General features: G+C 44.2%; 2 protein-coding genes and 1 pseudogene across 2 annotated transcripts; 2 read left to right on the top strand and 1 right to left on the bottom strand.

Moving 5' to 3' along the window:
* Positions 1 to 1,008: 1,008 nt before the first annotated feature.
* LOC109476166 lies at positions 1,009 to 3,816 on the top strand. Its single transcript, XM_019777055.1, has 3 exons — positions 1,009 to 1,934; positions 2,769 to 3,600; positions 3,643 to 3,816. The coding sequence occupies exons 1-3, from the start codon at positions 1,009 to 1,011 to the stop codon at positions 3,814 to 3,816; spliced, it is 1,932 nt and encodes a 643-aa protein (XP_019632614.1).
* Positions 3,817 to 6,577: 2,761 nt separating this feature from the next.
* Positions 6,578 to 12,507, bottom strand: LOC109476167 (annotated as a pseudogene).
* A 1,135-nt stretch (positions 12,508 to 13,642) lies between these two features.
* Positions 13,643 to 16,645, top strand: LOC109476170 (zinc finger protein 239-like). Its single transcript, XM_019777058.1, has 5 exons — positions 13,643 to 13,714; positions 14,954 to 15,253; positions 15,495 to 15,740; positions 15,825 to 15,990; positions 16,165 to 16,645. The coding sequence occupies exons 2-5, from the start codon at positions 14,956 to 14,958 to the stop codon at positions 16,472 to 16,474; spliced, it is 1,020 nt and encodes a 339-aa protein (XP_019632617.1). The 5' UTR covers positions 13,643 to 13,714; positions 14,954 to 14,955; the 3' UTR covers positions 16,475 to 16,645.
* The last annotated feature ends 723 nt before the right edge of the window (positions 16,646 to 17,368 follow it).

The following is a 17,368-nucleotide window of genomic DNA, read 5'->3' on the forward strand; positions in this document are numbered from 1 at the left end:
TGTAGATGAGTTTGACTTGCTGTGCCATCCAGGAGATATAGTAAAATAGAAACACTGAAGCAAAAATATTTACACCGTAACTTGGTGGAGGAGCAAAGATGCAAATTCTGAACGGACAGGATACCAGGCCGGCTTTTCCGGCTTCTAAGTGTTTTAACTGTTTTTACTATTGGTTTATAAGATTGTTTCGTGGTGTTCTACTTACCTTATGATTTATAATTTCCTTTATATGTTATTTAGTTGATTTACTTATACGTTGATTGATAAATTGTATTTAGTTACTTTTAATTAATTTCTTTATTATGTTATATGTATATATGTACGTTTGATTTTAATGTATATACTGTAAGTTGCCATAGACAATTTGAGGCAAGAAGCAAATAAAGTTCAGTACCAGTACCAGTATCGGCCCCAGTCCTACTATTAAAGCATAGACCTCTCCTGACATACTAGATTTTATTTATTTATTAATCTTGAGGGTCGCCCCTTCAGTTGATAAACAACTGATTTCCAAGGGGGCCCTGGTTCCACATCCAACAGATGAATCAACAAAACGTTAAAATTGTACAACATAAAGCACAAAATCGAACAAGAAGCCATAGGTGACAATCCTCCGTGAGCATTTCAGGCAAGAAGCAAATAAAGTTCAGTGCCAGTACCAGTATCGGCCCCAGTCCTACTAAGCATAGACCTCTCCTGAGATACTAGATCGTTCTGACGGCCTTTCTAACTACACGTATTGCCGTCCTGTAGGCGAACCGACTGAAGCCGACCCGTAAAATTAAAAAAACCGGCGTGCGCTAAGGGGCCTGAGCGGGCAGGCAGTACTCCGAGCTCCGTAGAGATACCGGGAAGCCTACGGTGGTCTGACAGTCAGGCTAAATGCGTACTCTAATTATGTATGGCTGAAACCTTATCGGCAAACTTTCTTTGTCATCCACTTCGTTTCTCCTTCATGGTTACAGGGATCCCTTGTCTGCCCAGTACTCCTGACACGACGCATGGAATATGAGGTCCCTGCTGACTGCCCTGTTCGTGCTGACTGTGCTGTCCACTGCTGCCGGGAAGACCGTTGACTACACCGGGCGTAACTTGACGCAGGTCCCGACAGACGCCTTCACGCCAGACGCTCACACCGTTCGACTGTCTCACAACAGGATATCCCGCCTCGGCTCCGGCTTTACATCAGCCCCACGCGTCCGGTACCTGATCATCAACGACAACAGGGTGAACACCTTATCCCCGCAAAGCTTCCAACCTCTTCAGGAACTACTCTTCCTAGATTTGGACAGGAACCGCCTCGTCTCCCTTCGCGACTTCACCTTCTCGGCCCTCGCCGCGCTCTCGGATCTCATTCTCTCCAACAACCTCATTTCCGCCGTCTCGGTGCGGGCCTTCCACGGGCTGACAAGTCTGGAGTTCCTGGAACTTTCCGGGAACCGACTGTCGGCAGTCCCCGTGCAGGCCGTCCGCCTGATTCCCGGAGAGCGGCTCTTGTTAGTTCTGCTCATGGTGAACAACATCAGCCACATTCCCGGAGACATCGCCTCCCTCCACCCGTCCGCTTCGTACAAGTTCCACGGCAACCCCCTGCGCTGTCCGGACGAGAAGCAGAACTCCAGCCGCGAGGACGTGATCAACGCCGAGAACATCAGACGGCCCAGCTCGCCCGTGGTGTGGACTTACGTCGTCGACACACTGGAAGGCGGCCGCAGACTTTCAGGGAATCTTCTCTTCATCAAAGATCTGCACAAATATTTCGGCGTCGCTCCCAAAACCTTCTACGTCAGCGAGCACCTTAGCGTTCATCTCCCCGAGATTCCCGTGGATAGATTTGTGGATTATCCAACAGCCTGGATCACTCCAACAGGGCGCCGCCCGGTCCCTGCCGGCAAAGCGCTCACGATTGAAGACTTCACCGCGGAAGACTCGGGGTTCGTTTTTGTTTTTATTTAGGCCATTTTGATTTGATTATATGGATGACATCCACGCGCGCAAGAATTTTCGGCCATTTGCAAAAGAAAAGTTTTCAACCATACTGTAAATCGTACAAAACAGTTACAATATATACCGTGAGTTGAAAAATAGACATTGGAAAACGATACCAATGTCGTAGAATACCAAAATTAGACGACAAAAAATGTAACGAAATGGATTTGAAGACTAGATTATTCGCCAAACCATAATCTGTGTCATTTGTTCAACCTCCAAAACCATGTAGATTTCATAATAAAAAGCACCTTTTTTGGCCAAACTTTTTTTTAATTCGCACGCTCGCATCAGTTTTAGGGTTCCCAGAGGATGTCATTCATATAATCAAATCAACATGGCTTTATCAGCACATAGTATAGACAACGTAATAAGGAAAAAAAGGACAGTGTACAGGAGGGGGTCGGGCATGGGAAGACTAGTAGGTTTGTACTGAGCCCGCCTCCTTGAAACTAATACATGATTCTATATTCTCAAAATAGATTAAGGAAAGCAAAGATATCGCAAACCGTAGCAGTGCATGTACGTGCTTTAACAAAACAGTTTCAAATGCCGAAAAATTAACGGACCGATCAGCCTCTATACAAAATTAATGTACTAGAAATCAGTATGACTGAAATATCACACAAATGATAAAACCCTAGTTGTAATCCCCAGGTTGTACACGTATGTGCGGGACGTCCCGGGCACCACCAGGTCCATCTGCTTCGATATGATGGTTTGCCTTCACCGGCCAGCCGAGGACGGACAGACACCTGAGGAAAAAACAACAACAACAGCAATTCCCCATCCGATGATGTTTCACCAGAAGATCGTAAAAACAGCACAAACGACATCTGTGCTGGTTCTCCGGCGAACCAATCCTGCAGTTGTTTCAACGGGTCAAGATCACCGTCGTTTCATCACCCGAAGTTCTGTGATGCTGGAAGCACCAACTCAGACTTAAAGCCCACCCGATTACTCATCATCCTTGGCATTGCTTCTATGATGCTCTGTTCTGTTGCGGTATTTTGTTGGAGGAAAAGGCAAGGAAGGAGTGGAGAGAACGGCGGCAGCGCCGGGGCTGCGGTACGCGCGGGTGCACAGGCCATGGCCGTCTGTATCCCTCTTCACCCCCTGCCCAGGCTGACAGAACTTTCAACGGAAGGAGAACCTAACGCATCTCTACTCTCTCATCTGAGAGGAACTGAATCAAGGGCGGCGATGAAAATGGGAGCCACGCAATATACTAGTGGTTTACACCGCGCGACAGGAGCGCGCCCAGCGGAACCGATCGGCACTACAGAAGCTCAGATTCATCACTACGAAAACGCTGACGCTGACGAGTACGCCTCAGTAGCGCCGCGCCCTCTACCGGACGATGAGGAAACTGCAGCTGACGCTGTAAATACAAGCGTGCCAGAAGGAGTATCTGAACAACCTGCTTTTCAGATCGGGGATGGTCTGGAAATGCCTTACGGTGTAGCCGCGGCAAATGCAATGTATCAGCGAGGAGGGACGGCACCGAATCCTAATGCTAGTGTTCTCACAAATGAGCACACAAGTAGCACTGATTTGACTGACTCGGCAGCTTACACTGCGATACATGACAACCCGGTTGAAGCACAAACCGTCACCACTGATTTTTACCGGCAGCAAACTACGCACACTGAGCACATAGCAACAGAGGCAAACATACCACTGTACCGACGAGATACGGCACCGAATCGTAGATCTCTCACAAGTGAGCACGCCCATAGTGGCAACGATGCAACTTTATACTGTGCGACAGACGACAACGGAAAAGGAACTGTCACCGCTGGCCTGTATGGACAGCAAATTGACTAATCTGCAAGCAGACTTTTCGGTGGCTGCACTACTTGAAGACAGTATCAAACTGGACATAGGCAGTATGCAATACGCCACACGTTTGGCTGGCTTAACATGAAGACAAAGCCCTATGAACGATCATAATCGTGCCTAAAAACAGGTCGGAGTTTCAACCTCTGCTTGCAGAATACAAACTAATTACACTCCCATGGCTGCATAACGATGCGGCAACTGTTGACCAACTTCGATGTGCTTTATTACAAAAATTCCCTACCGTAGAACTGTTGCAGAATGGAACTTGTTACCAACAGTACATGCCTCTGTTGTCAGCCATCCTTGTTTTTTAATATAAACGGACAGTTTTCTGACAGTTACATTGCCTATTCTGACAGTTATACGCCATCTTGAATCGTCGATCTTAAATTCTTGAAATTACATTTTTTCAAGATACAGCCTAAAATTAAAAACACAATGCAAACAAAATAACGATTTACACATGAACGTTTTATGTGAAAATAGGTACCAGTAAAGTTACACCAGAGCTAATGTTATGGTCCGCCATCTTGAATTTTGACCAATGGCGTCATCGAATTAGCATAAATCATGAATATATTTAATGATAGAGATTACATATGATTATATAAGATGTTATTAGTGTTAGAATGGAAGTAGTATTAAGCATGAAAACCTGAAAACTTCAATGTTAAAACCAAAATTACAGAATTTTTCAAAAACCCGTTGCCATGGCAAAAGGAAAATTCATTTACTTATCTAATCAAAATGAACTTGTAAAATACATTTTAGGAATAGTCACCGAATTTTATGGTTCTGGCGCACGCCGTTCATGAGATGAAAGTTGGCGCGGGCTTCAAATAGGATTTAAAAAAACACCCAAAATCTAATCTTTAGAGCAGCGAAGCCGTACTTCACGGGAAAGTTTTTTTTAATAAAAAAAGAGTTAACTTTATAACTTCAAGTTGGTCTGCGTGTGTCATCAAGTTAATCATCATCAAGCATCCGAATTAGTTGTTTATCATGGATAAATGTAGATATCTACTAGTATATACTGATATAGCAGATTCTCCTTGGCTATGACTGATAGTGTAGGTTGACAGTGTACAATGTAGGTTGTATCATGCTATAAAATTATGGCGTCATAACTAATACGAAACGGGGGCTTCTGATTGGCCAACGTCACCTGGCTATATAATAATGGTTGTTAGGGCACAGCAAGTGAATTCCATAGATGACATCCGCCGCAGACTCCAAAGTTAATAATGCGATAGGGCGAAAAAACAAGGCGGGCCAAGAAAAACAAGATTTCTACATTTTCAAATTTTGAGATCATAAACCTTAAACAAGTTTTTTTACATCACATATAAAGGAATGAAACACAACACTGCAAAAAAATCAAATCCCGGCATGTGAGAGACCAGAGGAGAAATGCAGGTTTATAAGCACAAACTATTAATTGATATGCGTAAATAAAGTAAAGACAATTTTTTTGAAGTTGAAAAGGAACAAAAGTCAGACAAGACAAGATGATGCAAATTAGTCAGAAAGCTCCTGTTATACAAAAAAAAGGAACTTAAGTGCTGTCTGTCCTCGTGGCTGGGAGTGCCAAATAACAAGTACCGGAGAGATCCAATCGTAGACCCCTTCCCTGCTGTTCCTCCTGCCATTGCATGGTATCGATCTGCACCATGTCCTGTCCGGACGTCCATGCAAACCCGTATGGCCATTGTGCGGCTGAGAGGGGTACTGCAGCCAAACGTTCAAGTACAGACAGTCGTCCTTTCGTTTTTTTTTATCATGTGGAAGGCAGGTCCACATGTTTCATTAGCCATAAAGTCTAACGCCTGCGTCATCGGTTCGTGTGCCCTCTGTGGACCGCCTCATCATGCATTGTGTGTGTTCGCTGTGGGTGACTGACTCATCGTTTTTAGCCTTCATTTGTAATACATGTGATACGTCAGCATGAAAGTTCATCTGAGTTGGTAAATTTCATTATGAAAAATATAAACTGTTCTCCAACTCATAAATTTCACTCACCGGAATTTTCGACCGAATCACTCAGTCTTCCTCAGCTATCTGACCCAAATGCTGTAGATACGTGATTTTTCCTACGTGTGACGTCAGCAAAGGGACAACGGTTGTCTGAAGTCGATATCGCCCCCCGTCCCGGCTGAGCGTGTCCCACATGTACATGTGAGACGTGTATCATGCTAGTGTCATCTTTTCCCGCCGATATTGTGGTTCTTGCCATTTTATCCAATAGAGCCATGGCTATAGCGTGAACTAAAATATGCCACGAAAGATGAAGATGTGTGATAAAGAAACAGGTAAAGACATCGGCATCATTTCAAAAAATGACATCAACCAAAATCTGTACATTTCGAGTTTACTAAGCAACTCTCCGTTGGGGAATATTTCAATTAAGTTTAATAAACAATGTATACAGAGCACGCATTTAGTGCACTTACAGTTGGAACGCCTGTACACATATCCACAAGTGGTCAACTTTGGCTTTGAGTTTACACGTATTTCTAAATCTTCAGTCACAGAAGTTATCAAACCGGCATTGAAATGAACCGACTTTCTCTAAGGCTGTCGTCTTCATTTGACGTATGTTTCGACAGTTTTCTCTTCCGGTTCGCTTGATCCACTTCCGGTTCGGGTGGCAGCGGTTGGAATGACGGGGAGGCTATGACGTCGGTGATGACGTCGCGATGACGTCGGTGATGACGTCATCAATTGAGACGTAGTCGGTATCAGGACGGGTCTACTCAAACTGAGGAAGAAGACCGGTGACACTACTGAGGAGCAGGAGGATGGTGGGAAGGGTGGTGGTGGCGCTGCTAGCATCTGTGGCGGGAAACAACACGAAGAAAAAAAAACAATTGTCACTTGCTAGCAATTTGAACTAAGAACGTAAGCCAACAATCCTCATCAAAAGACAACTTTGCTACCAAGGAGGGAAGCCTTTCCTTAACCTCCTTGTTTACTGCTACTATTTTTTTCATTTATTCCAACATGTAATCACCAGACGTGGTGACGGCACACTCAAGTTTTATCAACTTATATTAATGCCGACAATACTCATTTTCGCCTGAGCGAAGTGAGGAAGTCGTGTAAAGTGCCTTTCCCANAAATGCCTTACGGTGTAGCCGCGGCAAATGCAATGTATCAGCGAGGAGGGACGGCACCGAATCCTAATGCTAGTGTTCTCACAAATGAGCACACAAGTAGCACTGATTTGACTGACTCGGCAGCTTACACTGCGATACATGACAACCCGGTTGAAGCACAAACCGTCACCACTGATTTTTACCGGCAGCAAACTACGCACACTGAGCACATAGCAACAGAGGCAAACACACCACTGTACCGACGAGATACGGCACCGAATCGTAGATCTCTCACAAGTGAGCACGCCCATAGTGGCAACGATGCAACTTTATACTGTGCGACAGACGACAACGGAAAAGGAACTTGTCACCGCTGGCCTGTATGGACAGCAAATTGACTAATCTGCAAACAGACTTTTCGGTGGCTGCACTACTTGAAGACAGTATCAAACTGGACATAGCCTCATAGGCAGTATGCAATACGCCACACGTTTGGCTGGCTTAACATGAAGACAAAGCCCTATGAACGATCATAATCGTGCCTAAAAACAGGTCGGAGTTTCAACCTCTGCTTGCAGAGTACAAACTGATTACACTCCCATGGCTGCATAACGATGCGGCAACTGTTGACCAACTTCGATGTGCTTTATTACAAAAATTCCCTACCGTAGAACTGTTGCAGAATGGAACTTGTTACCAACAGTACATGCCTCTGTTGTCAGCCATCCTTGTTTTTTTTAATATAAACGGACAGTTTTCTGACAGTTACATTGCCTATTCTGACAGTTATACGCCATCTTGAATCGTCGATCTTAAATTCTTGAAATTACATTTTTCCAAGATACAGCCTAAAATTAAAAACACAATGCAAATAAAATAAAGATTTACACATGAACGTTTTATGTGAAACTAGGTACCAGTAAAGTTACACCAGAGCTAATGTTATGGTCCACCATCTTGAATTTTGACCAATGGCGTCATCGAATTAGCATAAATCATGAATATATTTAATGATAGAGATTACAATGATTATATAAGATGTTATTAGTGTTAGAATGGAAGTAGTATTAAGCATGAAAACCTGAAAACTTCAATTACAGAATTTTTCAAAAACCCGTTGCCAAGACAACAGGAAAATTCATTAACTTATCTAATTAAAATGAACTTGTAGAATATACTTTAGGAACAGTCACACATGTTTCATTAGCCATAACGTCTGACGCCTGCGTCATCGGTTTGTGTGCCCTCTGTTGACCGCCTCATCATTGTGTGTGTTCGCTGTGGACGACTGCCTCGTCGTTTCAGCCCTCGTGTGTAATACATGTAAGACGTGTAGCATACTACTACTACTAGCTAGTGTCATCTTTTCTCCCCGATATTGTGGTTCTTGCCATTTTATCCAATAGAGCCACGGCTATAGCGTAAACTAAAATATGCCACGAAAGATGAAGATGAAAGATAAAGAAACAGGTAAAGAGATCGGCACCATTCCAAAAAATGACATCAACCAAAATCTGTACACTTCGAGTTTAAAAGTTCGGGAATATTTCAATTAAGTTTAATAAACAATGTATACAGAACACGCATTTAGTGTACATAGAGTTGGAACCCCTGCACACATATCCACAAGTGGTTAACTTTGGCTTTGAGCTTACACGTATTTCTAAATCATCAGTCACAGAAGTTATCAAACCGGCATCGAAATGAACCGACTTTCTCTAAGGCTGTCGTCTTCATTTGACGTATGTTTCGACAGTTTTCTCTTCCGGTTCGCTTGATCCACTTCCGGTTCGGGTGGCAGCGGTTGGAATGACGGGGAGGCTATGACGGCGGTGATGACGTCGGTGATGACGTCGGTGATGACGTCATCAATGATGACGTAGTCGGTATCAGGACGGGTCTACTCAAACTGAAAAAGACCGGTGACACCACTGAGGAGCAGGAGGATGGTGGGAAGGGTGGTGGTGGCGCTGCTAGAATCTGTGGCGGGAAACAACACGAAGAAAAAAAAAAACAATTGCCACTTGCTAGCAATTTGAACTAAGAACGTAAGCCAACAATCCTCATCAAAAGACAACTTTGCTACCAAGGAGGGAAGCCTTTCCTTAACCTCCTTGTTTACTGCTACTATTTTTTTTTCATTTATTCCAACATGTAATCACCAGACGTGGTGACGGCACACTCAAGTTTTATCAACTTATATTAATGCCGACAATACTCATTTTCGCCTGAGCGAAGTGAGGAAAGTCGTGTAAAGTGCCTTTCCCAAAGGCACAAGATGGGTGGCATGTCAGGACTCGAACCCGGGACCTCTAGGTTCCGAGTCGAGCACTCTGCCGCTACGCCACACCACCCCACCTTTCGCCACACCACCCCACCTTTCGCCACACCACGCCACCTTGGGCCACACCACCCCACCATGCTACTATTTCATTAAACGTTGCCCTATGTTGTAGAGCAGGGTACTGTGAAATGTTTATTTTAGAATCCAGAAGAGAAACCAGCTGACCTGTTTGTTCCTGCAGTTGCCAGAGGTACTCCCGCCAGAAGGCACAAGGCCTGGTCCTGGGCCACTGCGCAACTCGGACCGGCTGTGTGTCCAGCACGATATAAGGCTGGTCCGTCTGGTTGTAGGGTGGCCACGTCTCGGTCCCAGGATCATTGGGGTCCCTAGAGAAAGAAATCGAGTTCTTTTGGACCAGAAGTTTTGTACATTTTGACCCTGTGTTTCATCGATTGTATATAGTCTAACGATCTTTTTTTTTCTCCCAGACCTTAACCAGAGTTAACCTTAACAACGTCTACGAAAGTTGGTCGAACCCTGTTTTTTGTAAGCGAGCAAAGAGTAAATTAGAAAGGCCGACATTTGCTCGGGATGGCTTCAACGGCAGCAATGGCTTCACCACATAATAACAAAAATGGTCCTGTTCCCCTCCCCCACTTACAGCCCTGTGCAATACCTATTAAAATGCCTCCCCTCTTTAAGAATGGATTCTTATAGATTACCCTGTCATCGCAAAGTTGGTCCAGAATCGCATCATTTTCCTCGACAATCTATGTTCATCCTGGGTAAAATTCTCAGACGGATTCAGGGGCAAACCCAAGACCATGGAGGAGGCGGAACTGTGCATTGCTCCAGTCCACGGGGACGGTGGAAGATTTGAAATGACGTGGTTAAACTGGTACATGTACACCTTCCCGGCGACACGAGTACGTGCAAGGCTGGCTTCTATCACCGGGCTACTTGATGGAGTAATCCCCGACCATGTTCTCCGCGGCGTCCCGGTACACTGCCGGGTTGCCCAGGCCTCGCCAGTCCGTGTACTCAAATGCCACGGCTTCGATTCCAAACTCATTCAGGGTCGGCAGGAGCGCTTGGATAGTTTTGATGTACTGGGTCTTGTTGATGAAACTGTCCGTTGAAGGGTTGAAATCCAGCGATGTTTCCCTAGCTATGAAGAAAGAACCTTCATTGGTTGTGAAACCAGCCATGACGTCAACAGTGGGAGGGGGGCGTTCATCGGCCATATCTGACGGTTCAGAGAGCAGAAAATTCCCATCAACCACCGGTGTAAAACCGAAATCCAAAAGAGCCTGTGGTTGGTTGTTCACAATGTCCTCCGCAGAACGACTTTGCAGACACGCCACCATGTCCTGGACCTCGGGCTGCCGACAGCCCAGGGCGGTGCCGAGGGCGCGGCCTCGGGCCATGGCGACGTCCCTCGGTGTTAGGGCCCAGTTGCTGAAGGCCGCTCCGCTCTGTAGAATGGCGCGCTGGTACAGACCACTGCTGGAGGGGGACAGGAGGTGGAAGTGGACACTGGCTGCTCCTGGACAGAAAGACGAACTGGTGCATTATTGGAACATAATGTTAACCTTCGGACATGGTCTTATCTGTTACTTCTTACTGAAACACATTCACATACATGTACTACTAGTATATCGTGACAGGAGCAAATTGCAACATTATGTAACCCAACACCAGTCACCATGGTGACAGACAACAAATTATGTCGTTGGTCAGGTCAGGTCAGAGGTCACTGTTTGGAGAAGAAGAAGAAGAGGAAGAAACTGAGCAAAAACAATATGTTTTCCTTCTTTCCTTCATTGCACAGAGCAATGACGTGAGAAATTTGGTATTAATGCTAAAAAGACCCTAAAAAAAGATATGCATCCCATTTGAATTTATAATTTGCAATGCGAAGAGAAATCAAACCTGCACTTGTCCCGAAAATGGTCACCCTGTCCGGGTTCCCCCCGAACCTCTCTATGTTGTCCTGTACCCACTGTAAGGCCAGCTGCTGGTCCAGCAGTCCCATGTTCCCCGGGGCATCGTCCGTCCCAATGGCCAGGAACCCCAGGGCCCCCAGCCGGTAGTTCATGCTGACGACCAGAAGGTGTTCCGTAGCAGCAAGAAATTGTCCCGCCAAACCCCATTTGGTGGCAGAACCAACTATGAACCCTCCCCCATGGATCCACACCATAACAGCGCCATCGTGCGGCTGAGAGGGAGACTGCCATACGTTCAGGTATAAGCAGTCCTCGCTGCGGTTATCCTCCTGTGGAATGCAGGTCTGTCAATGTATTTAACGAATGAGCTAGCCGCCCCGGCCCCCGTCTGTCGATATAATACGCGTGGCTCTGTCAACAACAGCAGTTTGGGGGATATGTGTTATGGTTTTTAAGTGCATAAATGTCCTAGCACCAACATATCTCCCATCCACCTTCTTGCATAACTACAATTTTCACCACCACAATACTACTGTACTTACCTTTCTTCAAAACCACTGCAGGGCAACACGCATTCGCATTCCGTGGGGTACACTGTTATAACTCACTTCCACAAAATATCATGCAACAGACTTCATTGAAAGGTTTTAAAGCTGCTCTTAAGAACATACAATCTTTACAGTCTGACATATGACCTCTGACCGCCACATGAATAACCGACCTTGACCGATCAATGACTTTTGAGTAACGGACAACGATTTTGATTTGTTCTCTACGGTTTTGTTTGTCTCTAAGTAATCCCATGTCATGCGGGCCATGTATTTATTTTGTATAATTTGGTTACCTGCGTTATTTATGTTTTACACACAATTTCTCTGTTACTTCTGTTCAAGTATTAACTTATGTTTTATTATTTCTGTAAACTGGGCCCCACTGAAAATCAACTTGTCAAAGCTGAGTTGGGCTACCCAGGTGTATGAAAATGAAATAAATAAAAAAAAATAAATGTCTTTATAAAGAGCATGCTTCTTTAGTTGTGCGAGTATCTTATTTAGCAAATCACATGACATACCTCATTATCTTGAAGTTCCTGGTAACAATCCCTCGCCAGCACCGTCGCGTTGTATACTCCCTGCCAAGGGTCGGGCGGGACCGGCGGCTTGAAGCGCAGCTCCCCTACAGGCGGCTTGGCGTAGGGAATCCCCAGGTAGGCGTTCACCTGTGTGCCCGACACGTCCAGGACGGTTCCCCGGACGGTGCCAGAGGTCAGAGTAACCGGTGGTGACAAACTAGAGACCTGAAATACTGCCACTAGAAGCGACAGTACCACAGATGTTGCTCTTGCCGCCATTGCTGGGTGCTTTTCATAGCTTGTCCTTCAACTCAGGCCACAGCAAGTAATTTTTATGGATGACATCATCAGCATTAATTTTCGTCTGATTTTGGGAAAAAAAACAAGAAATTTTGTTGCCCTCTGACAGTGGTCACCATGTCAAAAATGAGCAAAGATGTATTTTGCCATGTCGGAAGGTGGATGGCAGATAACTAAAGAGAGGAGACAATTATTAATTGTTTGTTTCTTACTTTGATGCAGTGATATTTGATGTTGGCTGCGTATATGTAATGCTCCCACTAAATCAAAAGCATTTGTACAATGATCGAGTTAAAATTTAAAAATGTAGCAACCTTGTTTTTTTCGGCCCGCCTTGTTTTTTTTTGCCCTCGCATTAGATTTGGAGTCTGTGGTGGATGTCATCCATAAAATTTATTTGCTGTGGCCTTACATACTACATCTGGACTACTACATCTGACTGACCCTAAGGACTGCCTATAGAAAAATGTCAACAACGTTATTCTCACGGTCCGGAGCAAACTACTTGTCAGTGACAGGTTCATAGATACGCCTTATTGCAAGGACTGACGTTTTATTTGATCTGTCTGCACAGTTAATTACCTTCGCCAAAAAGGTTATGTTTTCGTTGGCGTTCGTTTGTCTCTCTCTCTCTCTCTCTCTCTCTCTCTCTGTGTGTGTGTGTGTGTGTGTGTGTGTGTGAGCACGATAACTCAAGGAGGCCACAATGGATTGTCTTTATATTCGGTAGGTAGGTGGGTAGGTCTTGATGAGACATGGAACTGATTAAATTTTGGACCCCCTAGCGGCTTGTTATGGCACTGCAGCAATTTTTGGGGCGCTTTTCGGGGGGTCATGTGAACTGCAGCGGACGCACAATACGTCATAACCGGATCCGAATTGGCCCCAGCCGAACAAACATCCTAATTCAAACTATTAAAAAATAATTCTGTATCAAACCCGATACATTTCTCTACAATTCAGCATAGTTTTCACCTCGCTTATCCTGCAAGAAAGATTCAAGAAAGAATCTCGACAGGTTAATTTCTCAAGTACTGTGCGCACTACTTTTTGTCCGGACTACAGTACTACGGGGTTCGCCCATAAATCAACTGTGTACTCAGGCGACCTGCCTCACGAGACGACGGAAGAACAGAGCTGCCAGAGCCCCGGTTTATGTAAAGAGAAAAACCATAGTAGGAAGCAGGTAAGACTTAGACGGGCAGGGGGGTATTTTGCTATAGAGGGTAACAGTTTAGGTGTTTCTGTGGCAAAAGGATCACGGTAAAGTTGTAATTTAGAGACTTTATTTCCCATGTGGCTAGTGCATAATTTTCGTATGTGTGTGTGTGTGGGGGGGGGGGGTCAAAACCAATCATTATTTTCGTGAGACCCTCGTCAATGTAAGACCGTCGACATTTATGTAAATAAAATATGAAAACTGAAAATAATGTAATATAATGTGGTTGCAGAAAAAGTAGAAAGTGTTATTGTCAAATTTTTAGAAGATCTAAAACCATGTAAACATTCCAGAATAATTTGCGCAATTATCTAAAGCTGGGGCGGAAGGACTTTGATTGACAGAATGGGGTCAGACTGACTGTAGAGACAATAGGAAATTGTATGGTACGTGTGAACAGGGGCAGTGGGTGAAAAGGGAAAGGACACATCTGAAGGAGAAGGAGGGCCTGCATGCCATTTTTAGTAAGGCGTAATCAGACCTTTTTAGTCTTCGTTATCCGTGGGCAGCCGCAAAAAATCATCGTAATTCGTAATCAGTAAATTAGCCGTAACACATAACTGTTCATAATCAGCTCTGAGAAGTTCACGTAATTCGAAAACGGTGGTAAAAATTTCGCGTACTCCACAGTCAATACCCGCCCCTCCTTCCCCCCATGCAGGCCCTCATAAGAACAGGCACACAGACTGCCCCGGCGGCTGACTAATTATAAGGTACGGTTGAGAGAGTATGAGTAAGTGAGTGAGTAGGTGGGTGGGAGAGTGAACATACAGAGTGCAGACAACCGTACATTCTATGATGTCTTCGCACAGTTTAGTGGTAACAGGTCAGTGAGCAGATACAAAGTATGTGGCTATGCATGGGGTGAGTTATTAGGAATTACTCAAAATGTAGGCCCTCTAGTATGGCCCTAGTCTGTAAAGATGCCAAAATGGCTGTGTTTAGCATACATGGGTTTTGTAGCCTCCTTCGCAAACTTTTGGGGTGGCAGCATCAAAAAATAACTTTTTTTAGGGGAGTGACACGAGTTATGCCACGCAGCCTGGGCGGTTATCTGGCTTTTTCTGACTTTAAGGGTCATGATAACCTACAGGTTCTAATTATTGAAATAAACTAGCGATGCTCAATTACTTTGTTGATGAATAATGTATATCTATAATAAAGTATAGATATTGAAGTATAATTGTGGCTTCCCCTACACACCAGAAATGGAATATTCCAGCTGTGAATATTCTACTGGAGACCTGTGTGTTGCACAGCCTGGGAAGAAGACGGGCTGTACTGAACACCCTGGGAAGGACATGGACTGTGCTGAACGCCCTGGAACGGAGATGAGCTGTCCTGAACACCCTGGGAAGAAGAGTGACAGCAGGCAGACCCAGACAACAGCCATGGACCCGCAGCAGGAAACGTGTGATGTGAACTTTCCTGGACCTGTCAACAAGTCAACCTCACAGGTACAGGCGAGCAAAGGTGATATGGGAAGGCACGTTGTTAAACACACCGGTGAGAAACCCTACATGTGTGAGGAATGTGGATACAGGACAGATCAAAAGCACCACTTATCCCGTCATATGAGAACCCATACAGGAGAAAAACCCCACAAGTGTGACCAGTGTGACTATTCTGCTGCACGCAAAGTAACTTTGGAGGAACATCTAGCAAAACACACCCTACATGTGTGAGGAGTGTGGGTATATGACTGGTTACAAATCTCACTTATCCCGACATATGAGAACCCATACAGGAGAAAAACCCTACATGTGTGGGGGCTGTGGGTACAGGGCAGCTCGCAAGTCTTCTTTATCCCAACATTTGAGAACCCATACAGGTGAAAAACCATACAAGTGTGACCAGTGTAACTTTTCTGCAGCCCAGAAAGGCACCTTAAATGAACATAAAGCAAAACACACCGGTGAAAAACCCTACATGTGTGAGGAGTGTGGGTACTGGACAGGTCATAAGTCCCACTTAACCCACCACATGAGATCTCATACAGGAGAAAAACCTTACAAGTGTGACCGGTGTGACTTTTCTGCAACACGAAAATTTAGCTTGGATCAACACCTTACAAAACACACCGGTGAGAAACCTTACATGTGTGGGGAGTGTGGGTACTGGACAGCTCAAAAGTCTCACTTATCCCAACATATGAGAACTCATACAGGGGAAAAACCCTACAAGTGTGACCAGTGTGACTATTCTGCAGCACTGAAAGCCAATTTGAAGAAACATCTAGCAAACCACACTGGTGACAAACCCTACATGTGTGGGAGTGTGGATACAGGGCAACTCACAAGTCCACCTTATTCCAGCATATGAGAACCCATACAGGAGAAAAACCTTTCAAGTGTGACCAGTGTGACTATTCTGCCGCACATAAATTCTCTCTAGACCAACATATTTTAAAGCACACTGGTGAAAAACCCTACATTTGTGAGGAGTGTGGGTACAGGACATTTGACAGCTCTGCCCTATTCCGACATGATGAGGAAACATACCGGAGAAAAACCCTACAAGTGTGACCAGTGTGATTATTCCGCTGCACACAAACTTTCTTTGGATGTACATTTAATGAAACACACGGGTGAGAAACCCTACATGTGTGGGAAGTGTGGATTCAGAACATCTCGCTGGTATAACTTAAACCGACATTTGAAAACGCATATAAAATACTGGAACCAAAGTGACTGTTCTGGAACTCAAATGTCTGATTTGGACCCGTAGTTAGTTCGAGTGAGAAATCCAGTAAACCACAGTAGTTAGACCCGATTATAATTTCATTAGGTTGGTAAAGCAAGAGATATTGGGATTTTCTTATGCACTTCTTGCCATTATATGTAGGTGGCGCCTTTGAACGAGAACACAATCCTAAACTTAGCCATGTTTTGGACTATCTTGCAGCACACAAAAGATGATTTTAATACCTAAGACTTAAAGCATTGACATATGTAATGATTTTTTAAAATATTTTAGCATCGATTATTTGTTTGTTAGTGATTATATCAGTTTTGTGATGATTGGTTTGGGAAAAGGATCATAGTGAGATTATGATTCATTTATGTCTTTTCTGGATGTGAATATGGTTGGGAAAGTGGGTGGTGAAATCAAACGTAGGGCAAACCTTCCATCTAAATTAAAAGGTTTTCAACTGAGTTACAGTCTCTTCGCGTAGCTTTCTCGTGTAATATAAGATAAAGAGAGAAAAAGGTACACAGAAGAGGTATTGACATAAAGGACTAATAGTATTGATTGAGATTCTGAAACACTTGTCTAATCCCCGCACTAAAGTACAGATAAAATTTAGAAACGAAACGTTTGAAAACACCAATCGATTAAAACTCTCAGAAATGTACTCTCACCCTCTAATTCTGTTTACAGCAGTTGATTTGTTTACCCAGGTAGAAAGAAATAGATAGGCTACAATGTAACATTTGTATACCAAATACATAATGTTTACCTTCACCTGCCTAACACACTACTGCTCTTTCTTCTTACGCAAACAGTGTAACATATAATAAACCTAATAAATAAATAGAAGAAAAAAGTATATATATATATATATATATATATATATATATATATATATATATATATATATATATATATATATATATATAT

Source organism: Branchiostoma belcheri, unplaced genomic scaffold, assembly GCF_001625305.1.
Source record: "Branchiostoma belcheri isolate BF01 breed outbred unplaced genomic scaffold, Haploidv18h27 scaffold361, whole genome shotgun sequence".
Taxonomy (NCBI): domain Eukaryota; kingdom Metazoa; phylum Chordata; class Leptocardii; order Amphioxiformes; family Branchiostomatidae; genus Branchiostoma; species Branchiostoma belcheri.